General features: G+C 41.1%; 1 protein-coding gene across 1 annotated transcript in view; it reads right to left on the bottom strand.

Moving 5' to 3' along the window:
- The window catches only part of JMY (junction mediating and regulatory protein, p53 cofactor), a 120028-nt gene extending 96302 nt beyond the window's left edge, over positions 1–23726 (bottom strand). The window contains exon 1 of the mRNA XM_067568754.1: positions 22390–23726. Coding sequence (XP_067424855.1) covers positions 22390–23313 — 924 coding nt within the window. The 5' untranslated portion in view covers positions 23314–23726. The remainder of the gene's footprint in view (positions 1–22389) is intronic.
- Positions 23727–24888: the final 1162 nt, after the last annotated feature.

Here is a 24888-nt window from a genome sequence, read left to right as displayed (position 1 = left end):
ATAGCCATAAGTGGAGATAGGAGATGAAGTCTGATTTACTTTTCACCAATTATGCCATTTACTTATTGCATTTCACTCCATTTAGACAAGAGAGAGGAATCATGTTTTGATTTTTCTAGTTATTTTTTAATACCCACAAAGATAAGAAAGGCATTGCAGAAAAACACAAGACAGGGACATTACCATAAAGGCCTTACAATCGAAGTCCTGACCTTTCAAGCTGCTCTGCATAAGTGGACACCATGGGCCCATACAGAGCCCTAATAAAGTCACTGCATTTCCACATAGGTGAAGGGGTTTGCCTGTGTGGAGCAGCTTGCAGGATAGCGGCCTACATTTCTAGTCTATTTTACTTTCTAGTTCATGTGCTTTAGCACAACTTATTGTCTAGGACTACAAATGAAGCTGGTAATGTCTTAAGAGTTTAAGGCCAGAAAGCACCACCAGCTCATCTAGTCTAACCACCTGTATATCACAAGCCACCAGCACCACCCAGCACGTACACACTAATGAGCCAAATGTATTGCAGCCCACCAGAGATTAAACTATTATGTGCAGAGAACAGGGGGACCAAGATGCACAAACACCTAAGGCCCCCTAAATGGCAGGGAAATGACAGAGATACTCAGATGATCCTGGCAAGTGATCCGCATCCTCATGCTTCAGAGGAAGGCAAAAAAAAAAAAAAAAAAAAAAAACCTAACATTTACACAAAGTTGTCATTAGAATTTAAAAAAAATTTGTGGATGTATTTTAAACTTCATATAAGTCCTAAATTTGAGGCCCAAGTCAACCTAAAACGGTCTCCTCAAGGAAGTCACTGCTTGTACAATCTTCTCTTAAAATACTGTCTGGTACATAATCATAGTCAGTCAAATAAAACAGGGCAGATACACTGACTTCAACTGCCCATGCACAGAGCAGAGGTGAAGCGTGGAAAACTGCATCACATAAGTGCATGAAGCCATGTGTCCCAGAAATCCGAGGAATGGCTTTCATTGGATTCTTGAGTAATCTTGAAGTTGGTGAATGAAGTTCACTATTGTCTGGAAGTGTTCCTGGGGAAAGTAAGCTCTTGAAGACCTGGAATCTAATATGGCTCTTATTAACTATGCACAGTCAGAGTAAATTTGGATTTTTCTCTAAAGTTGAGTCCCAGAAAAGCCACAACTTTTAACATCACTTGAATCAAGCTGGTCATCTGCTGGAGTGATCACCACAAACCAGCCAGTCATCGAGATATGGGTAGATCTGGAACCCATCTCCTCAGGTGAGCTATCACAACTATCAACCACTTGATGATTACCCTCAGTGCTGTGGAAAGACTAAATGGTAGGAACCCATACTCGCAGTGAGATTTTCCCATCAGAAATCTTATGTACTTTCTGTGGAATTGATATGTTGAAATAGGCATCTTACAGGTTAAGAGTTACAAAACAGTCTAGAAATTCCAGTGAGGGAATTTAGAGGCTAAGATCACTATCCTGAACTTGAAATGCAGGATGAACCTGTTGAGAATTCAAAAGATCAAGGAGGGGCCACCAATCCCCTTTATTCTTTGGGATAAAAAATAAAAACCCTGCCCTTGAACTCTGAGGATACAGCCTCCATTTTTCCCAGCTGTAGAAGGGACTTGTTGCTTCAATAGTATCTAGTGAGAAGGGGCCCTGAAAAGGGACTGGAATTGAATAGAAGATGCCATGTTTACAATCTCCGGGACCCTCCAATCTGAGGAGATCCCAGTCCAGGCTTCCCAAAATGACAGGCAGTTGCCAAAGGAGGGTGGGGGAGAAGAGAGAAGAGATTAGAAAGAGAAATCACTGTGGTTCTGTCAGGCTCTCAACATTGGCATCAAACTTGCTGTCTAGTGGAAGCCCTAAACTGTGGGGCAACAGAGTTTTGTCTCCGATAGAATCTGTTTCTTCCTTGCAGCTCTGAAAGACCTCTAGGGCAGATGGCAGGACTGGGTTGAGGACTACTGTCTGAAGGAAGAATGTTGGTGTTCTTGCTTCCTTCCTGAGGATGGAACACAGGGTTTGTCTGCACAGCAAAGAAAAACCCATGGTTGGCTCATACCAGCCAACTTGGGCTCGCGGGGGGTTATTTAATTGCTGTGTAGACTTCTGGGCTCAGGCTGCCCAAGCTCTGGAACTACCCCAACCCGCAGGCTCCCAGAGCTTGGGCTCCAGCCAAAGCCCAGAAGTCTACACAGCAATCAAACAGCCTTGCAGCCCAAGCCCCGCAAGCCTGAGTCGGCTGACATGGCCCAGCCACAGGTTTTTCTTTACTTTGTAAACATACCCATAGAGACCCAGGAAATACAGAGTTGCCCTCACATCTTTAAAAGAATGGAGGGCCTCATCTATTCTAAAAGTTCACTGTCCTCAAATGGAAGATCCTCAGTTTTGGGGTAGATCTGTCTGGGCATCCTCAAGGACTGGAGCCAACATCTCGCTATTGCCACAGATGTGGCCACAGTACATGCTGCTACATCAGATGCATCCAGCACAGCCTGTAAGGTTATGTGGGCAATCAATTAACCTTCTGTCATGATGGTCTTCAGTTCCCCTTGATTATCTTTTGGAATCATGTCTACAAACTGCGTTAAGCTATCCCAATTTTAGGTCTTACTTGAAGAGGAGGGTGTGATAAATTAGCCACCTTCATTTGGAGGTTGGTTAAGGAATATGCTTCATGCCCTAAGAGATCTAATTTCTTCAGTTTCTCTCTCCCAGTGTGGGCTTTGGAGGTCTCCATTTTCACATCCTCTGGAGGCCATTAGGAGTGAACCTAGTACTGGTGAGAATAAAATACTCAATCCTCTGGAAGGGATCTGGTACCTCCTGACAGCTCATTTTGATATGGCTGGAATGGACAATGGTGTGTGTGTGGTGCCATAGGTCTTTCACAAGCTTCAAAAATTCTTCATTTATCCACATGGCAAGCTTGCTGGGCGTGGAATGATGTCAAATGTACAGGAGTCTGGTTTCTCCGGATATAGGTTATGACAGGTGTCTGATGAGGTCCTGGAATACCTTCAAGTCATCCATTGAGGCAGAAGAATTCACGGTGTCCTCTGAGGAGGATGAGATTACACCAGGGACCAGACCTTCCTTTCCTTCTCGTCTCTCAAGTACTGAGACTGTACTGGTTGGCTTGGTTGGGATAGTTTATGCTGCCTATTTGTGGAGTGATCTCCAATCCTGAAGACAGTAGATAAAGCTGACTTTCTGAAGTGTGGTTGCACATCCCAAGGGCCATGGTTGCTAGGGATATGAACACTGAAGTGGGGAAAACATATGAGAACAGCTGTCAGGAAGTTCTTTATGAATTTTTGGCCTCTTCCTGCTACCTCTCATGGAATCCCTTCCTGACTCTGAATGTGTTACCCAAGGAGGGAAAGTAAATGGGTGGAAGACAAGTTCCTGCTGTGTCTGGGAGGACAAGAAGAAATACACTTCCTCAAAGGGAAAGGCCTTTATATCAGCAGTGCTCTGGCTCTGAGGGGAAGAAGTCTACACCTGTGATACTGTCTTAGCCTGGTGTACCTATAACTCAGAGGCTGGTGGTTTGGATATTAAAACTGTCAGTCTCCCAAGGAGATGCAACTCCAGTACCATTTCCACAGAAAAGTTGCTCAGTACCATGTATTCTCTGGATGCCAAGATAGCTAGTATTGAGGTAGTAGGTACCAGGGCTGCAAGTACTGAGGTGCTTGATGCCAAAGCTCTAAGTATCAAAGCACTCTGAGTGTCTATGGTTGACAACAAGAAAGATGTAGTCCACAGTTGAGTGGGTATCACTGGCGTTCTCTTGGTACTCCATACAGGGCACCCAAAGGTGACCTTGTCAGGCTTTTAGCCTGTAGGAGGTTGAGCCCAAGACAAGTCAGAAATTTCACATCTGAAGTCTCAGCCTGCTAGGCACCAAATGATTTGAGATTTGAGGTGATTTGAGATTTGTTTCCTCACTGAAGCAGTGCTCTTTTCTGCCCCATCAGACGGCACGGATGCTGGAATTGTGACAGATGACCAGGGCCTTTCAGAAGGAGCTCAGGGTGGAATCTCTTCTGACCAGGGCACCCATGGAAAGGGGTTAACCAGATAACTTGTCTGGCTTTGATCTTCCTCTTGGTATCCAAGCTCCAAAGCAGGAACAGCTTCAGATTGGCTTCTCACTTTCTGCATGCACTTAGAGAAGGAGCAACATATGGAACATTGCTTGGAGATATGTCCATCACCTCGGTAGAGAAGGTATCAGGAGCGCTAGTTACTAACCTGCATCAAAGCCTCACATGAGGGATGGTCTTAAATCTCGGAGATTTAGCTTCCGTTATGTTATTAGCACCCTGCAGAGGTGCTGGGGTGGGGGGACGGAGGTGGAGAACAGGGGGAGTCATGTCTAGCCTAATCAAAAAAACACTTACCCAAAACCAAAATAAACCCCCTCACACACCACAACTCCAAAACATTTATTGTCTATAACTAATTAACAAGAGGAAAAAGTAGGCACCGCAGGGGCTCTGTATTGCTGCCACAGGCGGTAAGAAGGAACTGAGGGAAGATTGCCTGCTCCATCTTCTGTAGCCTAGGGTAGAGGGGTGCGAGGTATCTAGAGTGCAGGCATGGCCACAATGGAAACTGCTGATCAAAAGGAATACAATCTCATGTGTGAGAGGTGCATGCCCACCAAGAACGGAATGTGTGTAGACAATCAGTCAAAGAACTACTAAACCTTATCTTCATCTCCATATATATAGTCTCTCTATTTAATATTTGAATCCACTTAATATAGTATAAGACAAGTTAGACCCCCTAAATCCCATCAGGAAGCAGTCTACCAGACAGTTTAACTGTACATGTTGAAAGTTTCTCACAGGCACAATCAAGAAGAAATACTATGTAGGCACATGAAAATTCACTAAATACTTTTCTGTAAGATGGAGGCCTTTGAAGAGTTGGCTAACTGCCAAAATAAACTTCATGCATAAGAAGTGCACAGTTGTAAGAGAGTTAACATAAAATGTGTCACACACAAACAGTGTTCATATATTTTCCTCACACCTGTAATTCTCAGCACAAACAATTCAGTGTTATTTTAGCTACACACTTACGGCAGTGTGTGAAAAGTCTAACTTCTTTATAAAATTTGCAATCTTTCATAAAATTTGTTTTAATTGAGAAATGTGTGGTGAGGGGAAGAGTAATCTCTGAATTCTGTACAGACAAGAGTGATGTTGACTCTTAAAATAAAAGTAGTATTCACTGGATACATTTCACAGATGTTACATTGTGTTACACTATTCACAACTAACTTAATCTACATCTTGGGTAACTATTATGTAGACAGTCTGGCTGGTAGAAAAATCCAACCCTTCAACTGAACAGTCCACGCATTTGAAAATATAGCAGATTATTTCCATCCTTAATTTTAAAAAGTCAAATCCTTTGCCCATAAAGCTTTAAAAGCACTGCTTTGAATTAGAGGTTTGTGCAAACATGTATGTGCTGTTTTTAATCTTGGGCCAGATCCAAAACTCACTGAAGTCAGCAGGAGGCTTTCCATGACTACTGGATCAGGGCCCTTGGTGTTGCTCCTTTGTTTTACTCCTATATTGAATGTTATTGTCTTTCATAACCATATACATTTAACTGTTTTACCTAAGATGCTGAAGTGTTACAAAGACATCTCTCTAGGTTACTTATGTTTTCATATATACTTGTTATTTAAAAGAAACACTTTTGAGTACTGTAGCACCATATGAATGAGTGCAAGGTCCTTAGAAGCTTCATAATCCTTCCTGCCATTTTAGATTTGCATCTCAAGAAGGAAGAATCTCTGAGGTTATTTTAAAGCTTCGTTTTTATTACAGAGACATATTTAACTATTGTTTAGCTTCAACTATAATTTTAATTTACAAAGTAAGAGTGCACTACTCTCGCTAAAGCAACTGCTAAATACTCCTGCCCTTTTCTCCAAACATGAGCAGCTTCAAAGAGCTCTCTCCTTTTGTTGCTAAGTCCTTATATATCAGCAAGACTACTGAACATACAAGCCCCAGGAGATCACTTCCAATGCCAATGGAATTAAACCTTAGGCACAATATTAGCAGCAATTAATTAAATTGGAAACGATATGCATGTTCTAATGTTTAAGTTATTTGTATTCCCTTACTCTCTGCACCCATCAAAAGGCATCCCATTACCCCACCCCTCTACCTCCACAAACAACAACAGAAGCGCACACGCACACACACACACACACACACACACACACACACACACACACACACACACACACACACACACACACACACAATTAGTACAGACTAGGTTTGGCCAGAATAGTAGTCTTCAATTATATGGAATCAAGATTACAGAAACTACTTTTACCTTTCTATTCCCACTATGCCATTAACTATTGCACTTAGAGGACCAAGTAGCAGTGATGGTCAAAAAAAGTCTTACTATCTCAGCTCACCAGACTTAAGAGATGAGGATCTTGCTATCAACATCCATGCCTCTGTAACTTCAAGGTTATTATTTGTATTACTGTAGCATCTAGGAGCCACACTCATTGTGATAGGTACTGTACAAAAAGACATCTCCTGCTCCAAAGAGCGTACAATCTAAGTACACGATGAGACACATGATGGAGACAAACAGGGAAGTACAAGGACACAATGAGACAACACTGTTCAGCATGATAGGCCATTGTTATGCTGAGACTACAGGCTATCTTGTTGGACAATTGCAATGTACTCTACAGTGGCCTACATCTTTAACTGATTTGGAAACTTCAGTTGGTGCAGAAGGCAGCCATCCACATGATAAGTGGTGAGTCTCGGAGAGCACATGATACCTGTGCTATGGAACCTGCCCTGGTTAACTGGGAGCTTCCAGACAGGTTTTAAAGGTGTTGGCTTTTACCTATAAAGCCTGTATGGCCTGATACTAGCCTACCTGAGAAATTGTCTCTCTCCTCATGATACGCTGCCACAGCTGCAATCAGCAGAGGCACAGACATGAATTCCTCCTTAATACAACAGAGGGGAAGGGACTAGCATGGTGTTCTCCTTAAGGGCCAAGGGATTCTGGAATACCCCTCCTTCCCTGGTCCAAAATACCTCAGATTTGTAAGCTTTCAAAGTATTCTGCAGAGTCCAATTTTTTCACTTGGCCTTTGAAGAGTGTTAGGGGTTGAGGTATAAGCCAGTGTATGGTAGGGGTTAATATTTGATTATGAGCTGCTGCTTAGTACAAAGAATACATTGATTAAAATAAAAAATCCAAAAACATAATTAAAATGATTGGCAGGGTTATCAGAGTCTGTATAGATAGTTTTAGTTATTCTAAATAAAAAAAAATAAATGAAAATACTGAGAAACATCAAGCAAAGTTTTTCATGCACAAGCATATTCATGCTTTCCCCCATGCATCTCCATATACATGGCATAAGCTCCTTGTAAACATCCCAAAGCCTCTGTCCTGTCTTTGAAATCCCTCCTTTTCTGTGATACCTACTGAAAATTTGACAACAGTAAGGCACTGGTGTGAAAGACCAATACCTAACATGCTATCTAATTTTTGTATTGATTATGCCACACACCATAAAGAGTGTTTTAAAAATATTTGAGAATTTTTTCAAAAAATATACTGGAACTGCATTCTATCCCTTTGCCTTTAAAAAGGCATATATATGAGTCCAGCTGTAAAAGCCTCAGAAATTATACCCTTTAGAAACCTTGTCTGTCTGTTGTATTCACCTTTTGTGGTGTTTTACTTTGACTGGCAGCTTGAGATAGAAACAGTGTTTTTCATTATGTGTATGTACACTGCCTAGCATAATGTGGCCCTAAGCTCTATCACAGTACAAATAATAGACAAATCATTGCAGTCAGTGTAGAAGGGAAAAATGAACAGCTGAACAAGGAGGCTACAGAGGCTGAAAGAGTAGACTATTTACTACTAAAAATACTATTGTGGTTAAGTGAACCACAAAACGGATCTAATCTAATACATGCACTATTGACCATCATCACTATTTTTTCTATAGTTCTTAATATATATTTCCAAATAGCATACATATAATTGTGTGATGGGGATCACGGTTAACTATTCTATTGATTAAGTTGCTAACTCTGACTGTAATTTACAGTTACTATGGCACAGTAGACTTTATAGGCAATGCAAAAGATGTCAATTTAAAACCATGCATCTTTCATAAATAAAAAAAACGTGTGTCTCAAATTTCTTCTCTGAAAGTCAGTAAGCAAATCCACGACAGCATATACAAGTATTTTTGTTTTAAGATGGTAATTGTCTAACCTGCATAACTCACCTCCTAATGCAGCTGTCCTAATCTTGACTAACACTATCATACCAAATAAGGGCCAATAAAAATCCACCATTTGGTTTCGTCACATTACTCAGAAAAGGTGAAGCTACAAGCAGGTCACTCATGTAACTAGCCCTTGTTTGTTAAGTACTTTTTAAATTACTAACAGAAGGATGACATATGAGGTATTTATCTGTATTGGGATGTATTAATACTATGTATTCTGGTGAGAAAAACAGATGGGATGGATGAGTTCACTCTATTTCAAGGTAAACAGAGTATCCAATAACAACTATTCTTCGATTTGGGAAGGTGGAAAACAACCAAACCATAAATAAAGTCACTAATGAACACATTTTCCAACAATGATCAGTTGGGACAAAGTCCCTTTGAACCAAAAAAAATTCTAGGTAACACCTTATCCCCTAAGGGTTTGGCAAAGGACTCTTCTACTTAGATTCTTATAAATTCAGAAGAAATTTGCCTGATAAGAATCAGATCTAAAAGTCCCAAAAGACCAAGAATTTTCAAGAAGGAAGTAGCGTCACTATTGGGAAAAATCTACGCTCTACTATAAAGCACATTAACTCCTGGCCTAAACACATTCTATGTAGGATACCTCATGTAAGGCAAGGGGGGAAAGACAACACTATTCTAGAGTACCAAAACTTAATAGTATTTACAATAAATATATAGCAAGGCCAGTGTCCTCAGGTGCATTGAAGGACTTCATTCTCAAGACTTTTCATTAAGACAACAATGAAGTCTGTTGTTTGCAGAGCTAGGGCATGTATACCTGGCCCACAAAACACCAGTCCAGGAGTTAGGCAGATCAGATATTAGATTTGGGTGTCTGGTTCTCAGAAGACAAAGGTACGAAGTGCACCTTCTCTACCCCTTTTAGTTAATTCCTGGGAGTCACAATACTAGTACCAAACCATAATTGCTCTGCACTCTCAGATGCACATCACCACACTGGTAAGACTTTCCTTAACTCTACGATAGAAAAAAAATTATTAAAACTAAATTCAGACAGAGTTGGGAGGGAGGAGAGGGAAGAGGAGTGTGGCAAAGCCAGACTGAGGGCATAGCTGAGTTTCCTCTTTTCAAAGTCATGGAGGAGGAACTGAGTTGGTTGCAGGGACCACATCTCCTTTAAAGCCTTGGGCACCAAATGCCTAATGCCACAAATCGGCCTTGGTGTGCCCACCCCCAAATGGTCACCGCTCTCCTATATGGTTCCAAGGCTCCACAACACCTTATTCCAATAGAGGAAATAGGAAATGGCTACCTTAAGAAGAAAGTAATGTGACCCAATTTTAAAAGATTTAGGAAAAAGTTTCCAAACTGAAATCTTAAGTTATCAGCAACTAGTGTTGTATCAAAAATAACCAATTATTAGACTAGATGACCCTTACGGTCCCTTCTAATCCAATGGTTCTATGAATTAGAACCAAACCAAACAGAACATGATTCTATGTATTAACATTCAGAGAAGATAAAATGTAGAACCTATTACTATTAATAAAAGGCTAAACTTGTGCATGGATTTGTGGAAGTCCCATATTCCACACATTGTTCCTCCCACTCAGACAATCAAGTCCCATATAATTAGCAATCTATGCAATCATTTCTGTATAGTACAGCTTTCTTAGTAGCAGCAATTTAAATTAATATCAAAGGAATAAAATGCCATAGAATAAACTTGGAGAGTTTGAGGGGTTGTATTTAAATCAGTGTGTAAATTAGTATGTGTGTTATTGATATCCACATTGAAACATGAGATAAAAGCAATTTAACATACATCTCTTATCACCTCACCTACATCACTAGTCCACTTCTGCCAAAACTACTGCAACATCCCACAAGAGTGTCTAACCACCACATGCCCTTATCAACTCAAAAAAAGGCCACAATACCATATCCTCTCCCTAAAGTATGGAATTTTCCCTAAATTGTCCTGGCCTGATGTATCAAATGTCAGCTGGTGCTTGACCAGTGTTAAATTTAAGGTCCAGTCTTCTGATGCATCATAGCTAGAATCAAATATTACATCTCTTTGAAAGACTGGAAAACCTGTCTTTCCACTATTACAAGGCATTTGTTTCTAGCTGCGGTAGACAGAGCTGAGAATCTAAAACAATGGTATTATTTATAGAAAAATTGTAGATCATTTTTATAGCTTTCTAAAGGGTATAATTTCTGAGGCTTGTACAGCTGGATTCATGTACGTGACTTTTTAAAGGCAAAGGAATAGAATGCAGTTCCAGTTCGGTTTTTAAAAAGCTCTCAAACATTTTTAAAACACTCTTTATAGTGTGTGTCATAAACAGAATACTTAATTGTGTACTATGGCACAAAAGATGTTGGCACTCATTTAGGATGACTTATAACAATGACCTGCAAGTCATCTCAAATAAGTGCTAACAAAACATTTAAATTGCACCTCATATTTACCCCATACCAAAAAACTATGGTAAGGTGTTAATTTAAAGAGCACACATCAATAAATTAGGGGGTAAAAATGTTTTACAGGGATGCTGTAATTATCCCAAAAAACAAACACTGAAACCCCAAGAAATTCAGAGTTAAGACTTTCAACAGTGGTTGTCAGCAGCACGTCCCCACAGTCAGTACTGGAAACTGGTTAAATGCTCATGTTGACCATACTTTTCAGTATCATTTTGTAATGTATGAAACTCAGTTATGCTTTCTGAAATGGTAACAAACAATTCTGCCAGGATGACACTAGTACCATTTTTCAATATTAATTCGGGGGAAATGTGTTGCTGAATCACAGGATCAGTAAGCATTCCATTGTATAGCATAGACAGTGTTTGCCTGTGCCATGGACTGCAAAGTAAGACAAACTTCAATAAGTTTCACTGTGAAGACAACAATACAGACAAAGGAACAGCAAAAGACAGAGGAAAGAAGAATGAACAGAACATGGAGGGAAGGAAATGTTGGTCTTCCATATGCTAGGGTTTTGATAGCAAAACATTTTCCACTACCGCCAACACGCGCGTAAACTGTTCTAGGGACAGTCCCAATGTAGACGTGGCCACCAGTGTTAAACACCATGTCATTTAGACCTTCTCAAAGCAGGTTTAAGCAACACTGCATTAAACACCAGCTGTCATCAGAGCCTTGTCTGCATCAGATCTCTTGATACTGCCAATGGAATTGCACCAGTTGAAAAGTTTTGCTACCCAAAAATAAACGAAACACTGAACATGCAATACTACCATAGACATCACCTATGCTGAGGAGGGAGAAGGGTGGATGAAAGTCAAGATATATGAGCAGAGAGATGCTTATAAGGACAATAAAAGGAAAATTTAGTTCTACTGTAAAGTGGATGCAACTCCCCTGCACTCCATGGACATGTACCCATTAACACCGAGGATTAATTTAAGCCGTAGTTCTTTTAATTAAATTAACCTTTTAAGGTATTGTCAATCACTTCCCCAGTCTATGCTCCAAAGTCAAGATCCACCACCTTCCCCCGACGTTAGTAGCTCTGCAAATTTAGACAATGCATCTTCACTAGAAAAGAGTCCTACCCTTATTAATTCATACCACTTATGGCTCAAAGAGACCTATTAAGTCATCTAGTCTATCCTTCCAACAGTAAAGGACTGTTCCTCCAGTGTGTTTTCCAGTACTGTTTTGGTTTTTGATCTAGTTTTAAATAATTCAAGCAACAGCATTTCTACTACTAGCCTTGAAGACTATCCTATAATCCACTAACAAATCTCAGGGTCCAGAGTTCTGGGAGGACATTCCATCATTTTATATAATAGTATTATAATATTTTCCATCTCAGTCTTTACGCATTCTGACATGGTTTGCTTTTAAATATCACTGCAAGAGGAGAAGGTTTTCATTGAGCTACGCACACTGACATCAAGATCTTTGTTCAGACTCATACAGTGAATTTTAGTATCCTACGGAGTATGAGAGTAGTTCAAATGCATTGTTCCAAGATCTAATGTCTTTTGTCAACATTTCTCTGACAATTTCACTCATCTCATCCTGATAAGCCTAAATAATTCTGTGAAATCTGCAACTCTGGATTCACCCACTTTCCTAGCTCACGAATACACTGAACATTGATCTTAGTAAACAACATTTGTGCACCCAATTTTCAACATGGCAAAAGGTTAACTGTGACAGTCCACCCTGTTTTCTATCTTTTAACTATTTTCTTAATACACAGTATTTTCCCTCCTACCCCATCTATTAGGGGTATTTTAATAGTCTCTTGTGAGGGATTTTATCAAAGTGTTTTTGAAAGGCCAAACATCAGCTGGTTCTCCTTTAGCCACTATATTGTTGACAGTCCTAAAGAACGTCTTTTTTTTTAAAGTTGATGCTGACTTATTTTTTTGTGGAAAATAATTGGTCTTCTTATAAGAAGTTACTGGTACGGGGCCCGTGTTTAAAAGGGAGTTCCCTGATTTTAAACAAAGCATTCAAACCATTTTTATGTTAATTTTCCCAAACAAAGGCACCCCCATATCTATTCCATCTATACACAGCCTCTCTTTAGCAATTGGTCTTTTAAGCACCAGTGCTAATATCTCTCTAAACATAAATACCAAAACAGCAGGAGGTTAATCTGGGTGGATGAAGAAGTTTAGAATTAACCTTTCCTCTCCCCGCTGTATGTTCTTTACTCAAATTTTGTCATCTGAAAAGCAAGAGAGTCTCATAAAATTATCAGTTAATTGGATCAAGCCTATATTTCTGCAGACATTCTTCCCTAATAGCAGCTATTTTAAATAGACTAGAATTGTACCAACCATAGTGTACTAGATTAGAGAAAGGGATGTACAAAATGTGTCCTGGCAAAGATTACATAGTGACCTATGGACAACTGCCAGGTCCAGCCATTTACAAGATCCTGTTTTTTAGTGGCTCCTCTGTATCTACTGTATTAACATTACAGTTATGAAAAGCTATATAACAGCTAAGCCCTGCTGGTCATTTGTAGCAGACTATAGACACACTATAAAGGGAAATGGCTGTAAAAAGAAGATGCAATGACTGGAAAGAAGCAGCTGCCTAGTTCTGAGCCTACATATGTGGAAATATTTCTCAGAGAAAAGAGTTTGAAGAAGACAAAATAAAAACTGGATTTTGTAAGCAACTTGGAAAGGACTGACTTTAAAGCTAAGCCCTGCAGGACATTTAATAAAAGAGGGAGAAAGATGATGTAGGAATAAGGGAAGGAAACCAGAGAAGGAGAGATGAAGTAAAGTAGAAAGTGGAGGAGGGAAGCAACACAGCAATAGGTGGAAAGAGAGAAGGAACACCAAGCAACAAAATGTCCTAATTCTGGTCCTGATAAGCAGGAAAGAGCTGGAAGAGCTGAAAAAGTGTATATTACATAGACATCCACCCCCTGTGAATTCTGTCACACTAATGTGATATAAGTGCACATCCCTAGATTATTACCACTATAAAAAGAGTTGAGATATTTATTATGCCTAGAGTCTAGGAGCATGAACAACTCAAACTTTGACACTGAATACAAAATAATTTAAACTGACCTAATGTCAGCAATAAATTCTCCAGTGAACAAAATCCAAGGTGCTTCCTACTGTCAGTCTTCACAGTTAAATAACACACTCAAAGATACTATTTTACTACTGTGTAAGCAGTTCATTTTTCCCCAGGCATTTGCAAAGAAAGCAGAATTGTGAGAGGGGACTTGCTGAAGAGGGAGAGTGACTTCAGTTCCTGGCTCACTAGTCACAAACCATACTGCATGGTATTACTGCATTTTCATTATGTTAGTGTTACTTTTAACATGGGATTTTTAAATTGGGGCCCAGAGTCTTTGAGTAGGTACTCTTTTTTTCAGTGTATGTATAAATTTAAAGCCCCTTTTCTCCTTTGAGTTATATATGGTATTACATACATTCTATTGATTTTAGATAAAACAGTACCCATGATTATTTTTAGTAAAAGCAATACACAAAGAACTAAAGAATTTCTTATTTGCAAAGTTCATCCACACATGTGCACCATATGTAGATGTTAAACATTTTCTTATATCTTTTTTACATGTATGCAGCATTGTCCAATTTTCTAGGACTCTGTTACAGAACAAGGGCTTGTCTACTTGTACAGCACTGCAGCAGTGCAGTTACACCGCTGTAGCGAAGACGCTACTACCCTGACGGGAGAGCTTCTCCTGTTGCTGTAGTTAATCCACCTCCATGAAAAGTGGTAGGTTGGAGTTGACATTGCTCTCCATACCAGGGGTTAGGTCAGTATAACTACATTGCTCAGGGATGTGGATTTTTCACATCCCCGAGTGACACAGTTATACCAATGTAAATTTGTAGTCTAGACCTGGCCCAAGTATCCTACAATGCTTGAGAACAAGAAGGCAACAGTTAAGAGGAGAACTCCCATTAACCTATGGTCACAAGTCTCTCGAAGCATAAGGATTTTGAAGCATAAGTCAATTTTAGAGGTTTGAACCACTGAAAGTGCTTTTTCAAAGATGTATTCATCTATTATAGATGAAGTGCACTAAACTATTAATTTTGTACACTTTTAAAGCAGCTCATTCTTGTATTGTTTTCCCTAGCGCTCTGTTTTGTCAGCAAAGAGCAAAATTACATTTACTATAACCCTAATTTCTGAGAAAAGATACAGCATTACTGCTTCAAAACACACACAACAAATTTCAATTTGTTGCTGTACACAGAATAGAAGTAAAAGAGAAGAGCAATGTATAAACAAGTGAAATGTAAAGACAACAAGGCAAAAAGGTGAACATATAGGTTGTTTAAAAAAAAAAAAAAAGTTAAAAGGACAAAATAATTCCACACAGGACTTCAGAACTTGCATTTCCGGCCCAAGAATTCTTTATAATCTCCCTCAGTCATATGTTTCCATGTCTTCAAATTAATCTCTCACCCTTGATATTAAACTGCTTTTGTTTAATTGATAACATTTTAAGTCACATGCACATGTTTAAATAAAATACAATTGATATTTCAGAAATGCAGAGATGTTCATTTTGAAAAAGGAAAGTGTTGATGTATTTACATTTTTAATTTGCAAGATGGGAAAGATACTCAATTTGTGAATTCCGTTTATCTGAAGATATCATCATGTAGTATCTTCAATGCTACGTTTCACAGCTGCAGTGTGAGTCAGGTGACAAACTCCCTAGATTTTAAGAGTTTTGACTCTGTAAGGCACTTGTAAACTTTGACTAGTCCATGATAAACTGAAAAAACTGCCAATGGGCCTGAGTGCAAATTTTAAATCTAACTCAGACTAAGTTGAAAAAAACAGCTGAGTACAGACAGTACTGAAAAAAAAATCCTCTCTGGTTAGGCTCCCAACTAGGTACTAATTACTGCATGTTATGATTGGGCTTGGAAGGATTAGATTAGTGGTAAATGTTGATTTCATCTCTCTCACTCACACACTCACCAACAAAAAAATATTTCCATCAACAATAAAAATTTACAGATGGCAAAAGAAAATGCTGCTTGAAAACTTTTCCATTTAAAGATATTCACTTATGTTTTGACATATGATTTTGACAATTTGTATTTTAACAATGAACTCCTGGGGAAATTCTGTGCCACTACACAATGCAGAATTTGCACAGAATTAATGTTCTGCGCAGAATTTTCTTTTGAAATTCCTTCCAGAATTGGCACTGCAGAGCTGCTAGCTACCACAAGGGACCACTGAACCCACCAGAGCCCAGTTCCCCAACTCACAAATAGAAAACAGTGCTGGGGTGGAAGGGGATGGAGTTGGAGGGTTCCCGTCAGGCCCTGAAGGAAGGAGGCAACACGCAGTGAACTCCGTATGAGCCTGGGAGCTAGCCTCAGGCTGTTTCTCCCTCTGGATCCCTGGGCTCGGTGGGGGTGGGGGGGTGTGCGCGCGCGCATGGGCAGGTGTCTGGCCCCATGGCTGGGCTCTGGGGAGGAAGACGGGGGAGAACAGAGGAACTGGATTGTCGTAGGGATTTCTTTAACTCACTACTCCTGGAGAAATTGTATTTGCAGACAGATATTTTGAAATAAATTACTAAAATAATTGAAACTGGTGCGATTATACAGTATTATTTTGACAAAATATGCAGAATTTTAAAATACTGTGTGCAGAATTTTTATTTTTTTTGATGCTGAATTCTTCCAGGAGTAGCAATTAAAGAGCTTTAACGTTTTCAATTTCAACTTCTACTGTCATTAAATATATGTCTGATCCCCTGACACACACACACACACACACACACACCCCCCTTCCCTCCCCCCTTCCCATATCTGTGAAAATGTAAATGGATAAAAATAAAAAAGTGCTGAAAATAAATACTGATTTTATCCATCAATATTATATAAAATAAAAATCTAATTCTGCCAAGCCCATTTATGATGTGACAACAGAATGAGGACACAGGCTCATTCCACATAGAATATTATACCAAAAAACTGGCTGACACTAACTTATGTTATTAACCTAGAGTGTGGTTTCAAGCCAATAAGTGAAAGGCTCCAAGCTCATTTGTTTATATATTCAGTGTTGAATCAAGACTTCAGAACAACATTAGTTTCTAATAAAACTATTGCCAATGAGTATTTAACGCCTGTTGACAATCAATTACATTTAGGATTTTCAAGGTGCTCGGTGCTGTCTTAATTCTGATCCCTTTTACTTCAACTGAAAAAATCCCATCTTATTAACTGATGACTACCGCCACAGAAAGGTATATAAAGGGTTAAGAATAAAGAATAAACCAAGATTTCAATCCTCTGAATTTCAAATCGAAGTATAAAACAAATGTATGCTTTATTCTTCTTCCAATAAATCTTGCAAAACTTTCAGATTTAACCATTACAGTTACTAGACAGGATTTAACTTTCTTTACCTTCTGCGGTACTCAAGAACATACTAACAATAATTCTATACACAAACTATTTGATAATCCAGAATGGATATAAAAAGGGAATGCTCTGCTTTAAACAGCAGGACACTGAACTATGAGAAGAGACAACTAGAGCGCATGGCTACATATTTAACAGATACATTTATGTCCAAACTAAAGCCAAATGGTTAGTGATAGTCAAATAACTATGGTTTAGTTTTTAAGTTACTGGAATTATCATGCAAACACGACTTTCTCACTATATTGCCTTCAGTGTAAGATGTTTCCTTTACCAGAACAGAAGCAAAAACATCAAATATGCTTGAGACAGAATTCTTAAAAGAGTTTTTAGCTACTATTTGAATTGTTTTATACTGAAGTTTACAAATTAACTCCTATATTGACAGCATTCCTTTAAAGAAACACTGGTAAATCTAATCAATTGCCAGATGTGAAATAATTCACTGCCAATTTTGTGACTTGACTTTTTGTTGGTTTGTCTCTCTCCTCTATGGCCAGGTAAGAGGACACCACCTACAAAAGCATCTCACTGACTCTACAAAGAAAACAGCATGATTGACTACATGCACTATTCTCAAATACAAGGTGTATGCAAATAGGAAAAAAATATTTTTTTTTCCAGTGATAGCAACCTTAGTTATTTATAATAGTAGATAAGACTTCAGACAGACTTCTTAAGGTTGTCTGCCACTTTGAATCCAAAGCAAAATTAAACCAAGAGTTGAAAACTTAAGATGTATAAGACTATACAGCTGTTTAACAAAGTACTTTGTGGCACACTAAATGGGGGAAGAAATTACAAAAAAAAAAAAAAATCTATTAGTCCCAAAACAATGGTAAGCTAGACAAGAGAATTACATCATGAATTTAAGTTTCATTAAAATTGTTTCTAGACCTTAAGGTCATGAAAATAAACAGAATGTAAACAAATGAAGCAGAGTGATCTTCCTGCATCTGCATTTAGACTGCTGCAATGCCCCTTCAGTTGCTGTTAACATATTTACCAAGCAGCAGCAGGATGAAATTAACATATCTCTAGCCAGTTTCACAACTGCAATTTAGAACCTTGCTGGCAGCAGGGCAACTGTCAAGACTGTCAGCTTCATGCTGCTGCAGTAGAGATGAGCAGCAGCAGAGAAAAGGCCTGTCTACACATACAACACTGCAACAGGATCACTGCAGCAGGTCTGCAGAGAGCTCTCCTATCAGCATAATAAAAGCACCTGTGCAAGTAGCAGAAGCTATGTCTGCAGGAGAAGCTCTCCCATGGACACAGCTCTGTCCACACCAGCGCTTACCTCTGTGTAATTTATGTCGCTCAAGAGGGTGTTTTATTCATCCCTCTGAATGACATACGTCTACACTATAACTTATGTCATCAGAATTTATCCAAAGGCACTGAAACTGTTCACTGAAGGACCCCATAGAGAGGATGCAGAAGGCATATAATATAAGCATTTCCTCAGATCCTTCACTTCATAACTGGCTAAGCAGGAGGGGAGTAAAGCAAGGCTCAGTCTACACTAGAAGTTTGCCAGTGTAGCTACACAGCAAACCCTTCTAATGTAGATGTAGCTTCTACCAGCAAAAACCCTCTTGCTTGTACAGTAAAGTGCATTTCTTGAAAAAAAGAAAAATTACTAAAATAATTTTAAGTAGATTTGGCAGAATTTGATTTTTTAATATAATTTCCATTGATAATATCATTGTTCATTTTTAAACATTTTTTCTGATTTTATCAATTTAAATTTTCACATGTAAGGATAATGGGGAAGGGGGTCAAACCATTATTTAATGACAGTAGATGCTGAGATTCAAAAAGTTATAATTTAAAACAAATGATCACATCAAAATATACAAAGCAAATATCGTTAAATCAAACTCTAAGAAGTTCTCAAGCAGCATTTTTCTTATTTTGTCTATCTGTACATTTCAATTATTATCCAGGGAAATATTTTTTTCATCAGTTTGTGTATTGTGCAATTGACGTTTACTGACATTAGCTGACAAAAATCAAATCCTTCCAAGCCTGATTATATGCTTCCTGTACAACTATTTTGTCTTCCTTATTTTGGATCTTTGTTGCACATTAGAGCCACTGCAAGTGGAGAGAAATGCTTATGGTTTATTAAAACTACAGTTCAGGCAAAGAAAGATGCCTAGTACAAACAGCACCAATTATTAACTGTTGTAAAGATCAATTGGATCATGTAGCACTTAGGAAAAGCAACAGATGGCAGAGTCTGGGACACTACAACAATGAAACTGAGCAAAAAAACCCTTTGTATTGCATCCCCCCATACTCCCTTTGAATTAACGGAATTTACACCTAGGCATATTACAAGTATTTTAGAAGTAATATTACACCATCTTAAAGTGCACAATGAAATTTATCTTATAAAAAGTTACATGAGAAAATGTAAGCCTTAAAGTGTTAAGATGGTATGTATTGTTTGAAATCTTTTTTACACTAATGAAAACGATCTACATTTAACACCACCCCGATGCTAAAAATACACAGCATTGCCCCTCAAAGCTCTAATAAGATATATAGTCATACAAAATTGCAGAAATCTAATACTTCTAACCAATGACAAGTAGATTTCAAGTACAGATGGTGAAGGCAAGTTGAAAGGGAAGATATGAAATGTGACCCAATAGGTTTACATTTCAGAGAGTAAGCCAAGCCCATCTCTAAGGTGTAGAAAACGTCTATCTTCAGAATTACCTATTAACAAATACTGAATACCCCATCATCTGTTCCTCCATTTTCTTAAAATTACAAAGCCAAATTATATGAACTATTTGTTTAAAACAAAGCTATTACCAAGCAAACCGCTTCAACAGGTAGGGAAGCAGAAACCTGAGAGCCAAAAGTGAAAGAGTAGGTCAACCAGTTGGTCTCCTTTCTTAAACATGAAGCACCTTTTAATTAAAGAGGATTGATTTACACAATAGGCTTTGACAGAGATACAGCTGTACTGACATTAGGTATATGATCAGTTCAGTTACCATGGGGAGGAAAGATTGTACTGTAGTCAAATACACACATGCTGCCATGCCATTTTGTCTTCACCAAATTATACGCATTCATCAAGAACGCAAGATATTGATAGCATCTAGAGTGAAAACATCTTATATGACCTCCTGATTATTTTTTTTTCTGCCTGTGATTCTGGTGGAGAAACAGCACAGGTGGAGACCCATCAGGACTCTCAACTGTAGGGTAGTAATACTGAACTAGTGGCTCTAGCACTAAATGAAATTCAAGGTCTTACGTGTGGCTCTCAGAGTCCACTGGCCTCATAGGCACTTCTTTTTTACCACTGGTTCTCAACCAGTACTCCTGGGAGTACGCAGAAGTCTTCTAGGGAGGGGTACATCAACTCATCTAGATATATGCCTAGTTTTACAACAGGCTACATAAAAAGCACCAGTGAAGTCAGTACTAACTAAAAATTCTTACAGACAAAATGAGAAAGTAAGCAATTTTTCAGTAATAGTGCGCTGTGACACTTGTGTCTTTTTATGTCTGATTTTGTAAGCAAGTAGTTTAAGTGAGGTGAAATGTGTACGCAGGATAAATCAGACTCCTGAAAGGGATATAGTAATCTGGAAAGGTTGAGAACCACTGTTTTATACTATACAGTGCCATACAAAAGAGTGCTAAGCAAATGACCAAGAGTCTCCAGGCTGCTTCTCCTTCCTTTCTTGTAGACAAGAATGTAAAACAAGAGGAGTACTGGGCACAATTCATCAGTGGCATATCATCAATTAAGTTAACAGTAAGGATGAATTTGGCCTTTTTGGTAAGAATGCCACAAAAATCACAATGTTCAGTTATGACATAGCATTGTGATGTACTGATGCATAAAAATGCTGCATTGTGATGACATTGTCATGACTCAACATCATTGCATGATCCCCAAAAATGAACATGTTGTGGATCTCCAGGACTCCACTCACTGAGTGAAAGCTGGATCTACCTGAATCCTGATGATTTATGGATCAAAGATCCTAAACTATATAGTCAGAATAGAGAACAAATCTAGCTACTTCCACATAAATAAACCCAGACCTCAACAAATCGGAGCATGAATGCTACAAAAACCCAGATCCAGTGATTGGATCCTGCAGGATCTATCCTATTTTGGCCCAAATTCTATTACATGAATCAAGTATGGCTGCTCCCATGACACTAAAGAAGTGCATCCAAGCACATGAACTTAGCCAAAACCTGGACCTGGCACCTGGATCTTGGCAGTTTTTTTGGTCCTACATTGTACAACCTAAATAAAAAGACAGTAACTACACTGGAAAAATCTAGATCCTCAGCATCTGAGCCAGTAATATTGGAGAAACAAAATCTTGTACCTAGATCCTGCTAATTTGTAACTCCAGTCCCTCAAATTCTACTCCCTAAACAAAACAAAAACAGCAGGTCCCAGTCGACTTAAAAAAATAATGTAGATCTTTTTGCAAACTGGCACAACAGCAACACAAATAGATTCTTCTTGAGCCAGGTCTTTTTATAAACCCCAAATCCTAGAATTCTACTAGCTAAAAAGAAATGTAATTCCAATTCTACTGCAAAAATCCACAAGCTGCTCACTAGCACTGCAAAGACATATCCATATCCAGAGCCTGTTGGAGCCTACAATTTTTTGACCTCAAGCTCCCAAACTGTACTGTCCAATTAAACAACACATGTTGCTGCTCTAACTCAAACAGAAAAATCCAGACTCCCAATGCTTCTTGGTGCAAGAGCAATCTCGCCAGATCCAGCAAATTTTTATCCACAAACCTCTGAATTCTGTTTATAGTTTAGCTGGTCCTAGGACACCAAACAAATCTGGCCCTGACACAATGAGCATTTGAAACAATCTAAATATGGACCTGGATCCAGCAAGATCTAGCCCATTCCCCCCCCTTACATTCCCAAAGTTTTACCTTTTAGCTAGACCTGAAGTGGAGGTTTCCTTTTCTACACTTGTTTTCTATTTAACTTGTATAATTGGAGGGGGGGAAGCAAGGAGGTAGCAACAACAGAGCAGAGTTACAGGGGGTGACACAGAGTGGGAAAAAGTGGTGACTATGGGGTCCGAGCTGAGTTGGAGCCTCACCTCCTGGATGCGTTTGCGGGCCCGCTGCAGCACCTCTTCGTAGCCCTTCTGCCGTAGTTCGCTCAGGCTCTCGTAGTACTCTTCGGGGTCGTCGGTCTCGGTGAAAAGCACCTGGGAGAGGATCTTCCATCCGCAGGTATCCAGGCTGTGGCCCAGGTAAACCTGCAACTGGTAGCACAGCACGTCCATCTCCTGCTCGGACAGCTGCGGTGCCCCAAACAGCACCGTCCACATGCCCGAGGGTTCCTCCGGGAAGACGGGCAGGCACGGCTCCAGCTCCGAGTTCACCGAGCACAGCTGCTGGTGCACGGCCCGCAAGTCTTGGAAAGAGAAGAGGCCGGCCCAGCTGCACTCCTCCCCCAGGGAATCCGGGTCTGCGGCCGGCTCGTCACCCAGCTGGACGGGTTCCGGCAGCAAGAAGAGCGGGGCCGCGGGCTCGTCCTTCACCAGCTCCAGCACCTCAATCTCTTCTGCGGCCCCTGCTAGGCTCGGCGCCGCCGCCGTGCTGCGCGGAGACCTCCGGACCAGACTGGCCTTCACCCGCAGCGGGCTCTTCAGCAGCACCCCTGCCCCAGCTGCGGCGCCTTTATCTGCGCTCCGGGGTAGCGAGTCCGCGCGGGGATGCGCGGAGCTCCTGGCCGGGCCGGAGTCCATCCCACAGGGCGGGGTCCGGCGAGCCGCGGGGGCGCCGGCCTGGGCGGGGGCCCTGTGCTCCGACCCCCCGGGGCTGCCCCGGCGCAGTTCCCGCGAGCCGCTACGCTGCCGCTGCGCCGTCCGGTTGTGGCAGGTGATGGCGAACTTGCCCTCGATCTCGTTCCAGGCCACGATGAAGGCGAACTTGTGCTTCTCCCGCTCGAGGAAGGCGTGAGGCCTCACCGCCACCCAGTCCGCCTCCAGCGTCTCCTCCAGCGCGAAGGCGGACATGGTGCCCCGCTACGCGCCCGCGCTCTGCATCCGCCGCGCCGCCGCCGGCTCACTCACTCACTGCCCGCTTTCAGCCATCTTAGCCGTGAAGGATGCGCCGGAGCCCGGCTGGGGGGGAGGGGAAACCGCCCCTCGCGAGCTCGGCGGTTGCTGCTGCTGCTGCTGCTGCTGTTCGCTGCCTGCCCAGCGCGCGCGACGCTGGCTTAGCCGGCCCCGCCTCCCGCCGCGGTAACGTCCTGTACCGCACTACCGGGCGGGCCGGCGGCTGCTGCCGCGGACAATACAGTCGCCACACAGGTACTTCGCACGGTCACGTGGCCACGAGCGGGCTCTGTTTACAAGCGTCGGCGCTGCAGCGTCTCACGGCGCTCCGCGCTAGGACCCTGTCCCGCCTCCTCCTGTGTGAGCGCCGGTGATGGCGGTGGGTGGCGCCCATCCCCGTCCCCTCCCCCACGCCGACAGACACTGCTCCCCCGCCCTCTTCCGGCGGGGATGCTACTCTCCGCCCTCCTTCCCTTCCCGTTCAGCGTCACCGGACCGGTCCAGCTGACTCGGTGGCCTGCGCCTGAAGGGGCGCGAGGAGCGGCACGTGCGGCGTTCTGAGTCACGGGGGCCCAGTGACGGGGGAGGAGGCGGACTGGGGTCGGCTTGTCCGGAGAGCAGACGTCGGCGGCTGCACGGGCAAGCGCAGTTGGAAGGAAACAAAAAAGCAACAGTTGGGGGAGTTAAAACAAGGACAGTCCTGTAGCACTTTAAAGATTAACAAATTTAATTTCTGCAGGCATAAGCTGTCATGGGCTGCAACCCACTTTGTCAGATAGGGGGTGTATATATACATCCAAGGGTAAGGAACAACAATGGGAGCAAAGTCAATTCAGTTGGAGTAGATGAGGCCTATTCATAACCCTTGATTAGAAGGTGAGGATGTGTGAACAGTGACAATTACTTCTTGTAATGAGATAACCATTCCAAGTCCTTATTCAGACCCAGTTTGATTGTGTCAAGTTTGCATATGAGTTCCAGCTCTGCAGTTTCTCGCTGAAGTCTGTTTTTGAAGTTTTTTTGTAGAAGTATGGAAATTTTCAATCAGAGTGTCCTGGGAGATTGAAGTGCTCTCCGACTGGTTAATGGATGTTACCATTTTTCATGTCTGATTTGGGTACATTTATTTTTTTGTGTAGTGACAGTCCAGTTTGGTCAATGTACATGGCACAGGGGCATTGCTGGCACCTGATGGCGTATATTACATTAGAAGATGTGCAAGCGAATGAGCTCCTTATGGAGTTGGCAACAGGGTTTGTTGCAGGGATAGAGTATTTGCTTCAGGTTGGGGGGGGCTGTCTGTAAGTAAGGATAGGTCTGCCTCCCAGCTTGAGTGAGTGAGGGATCATCTGCTAGGATAGGTTGTAGATCCTTAATGATGTGTTGAAGAGATTTTAGCTGGGGGCTTCTGGGTGACTTCTGGGTACCCGTCTGGCTCTGTCAATGTTTCTTCACCTTCCAGGTGGGTATTGTAGATTTAAGAATGTTTTATGCAGGTCCTGTAGGTATTTGTCTCTGTCTGAGGGATCGGAG

The sequence above is a fragment of the Emydura macquarii genome, unplaced genomic scaffold, assembly GCF_026122565.2.
Source record: "Emydura macquarii macquarii isolate MOO-44397 ecotype Brisbane River unplaced genomic scaffold, CSIRO-AGI_Emac_v2 contig_2897, whole genome shotgun sequence".
Classification (NCBI taxonomy): domain Eukaryota; kingdom Metazoa; phylum Chordata; order Testudines; family Chelidae; genus Emydura; species Emydura macquarii.
Note: the sequence above shows the minus strand (reverse complement) of the source record. Positions and strands in the feature narration are given on the sequence as shown.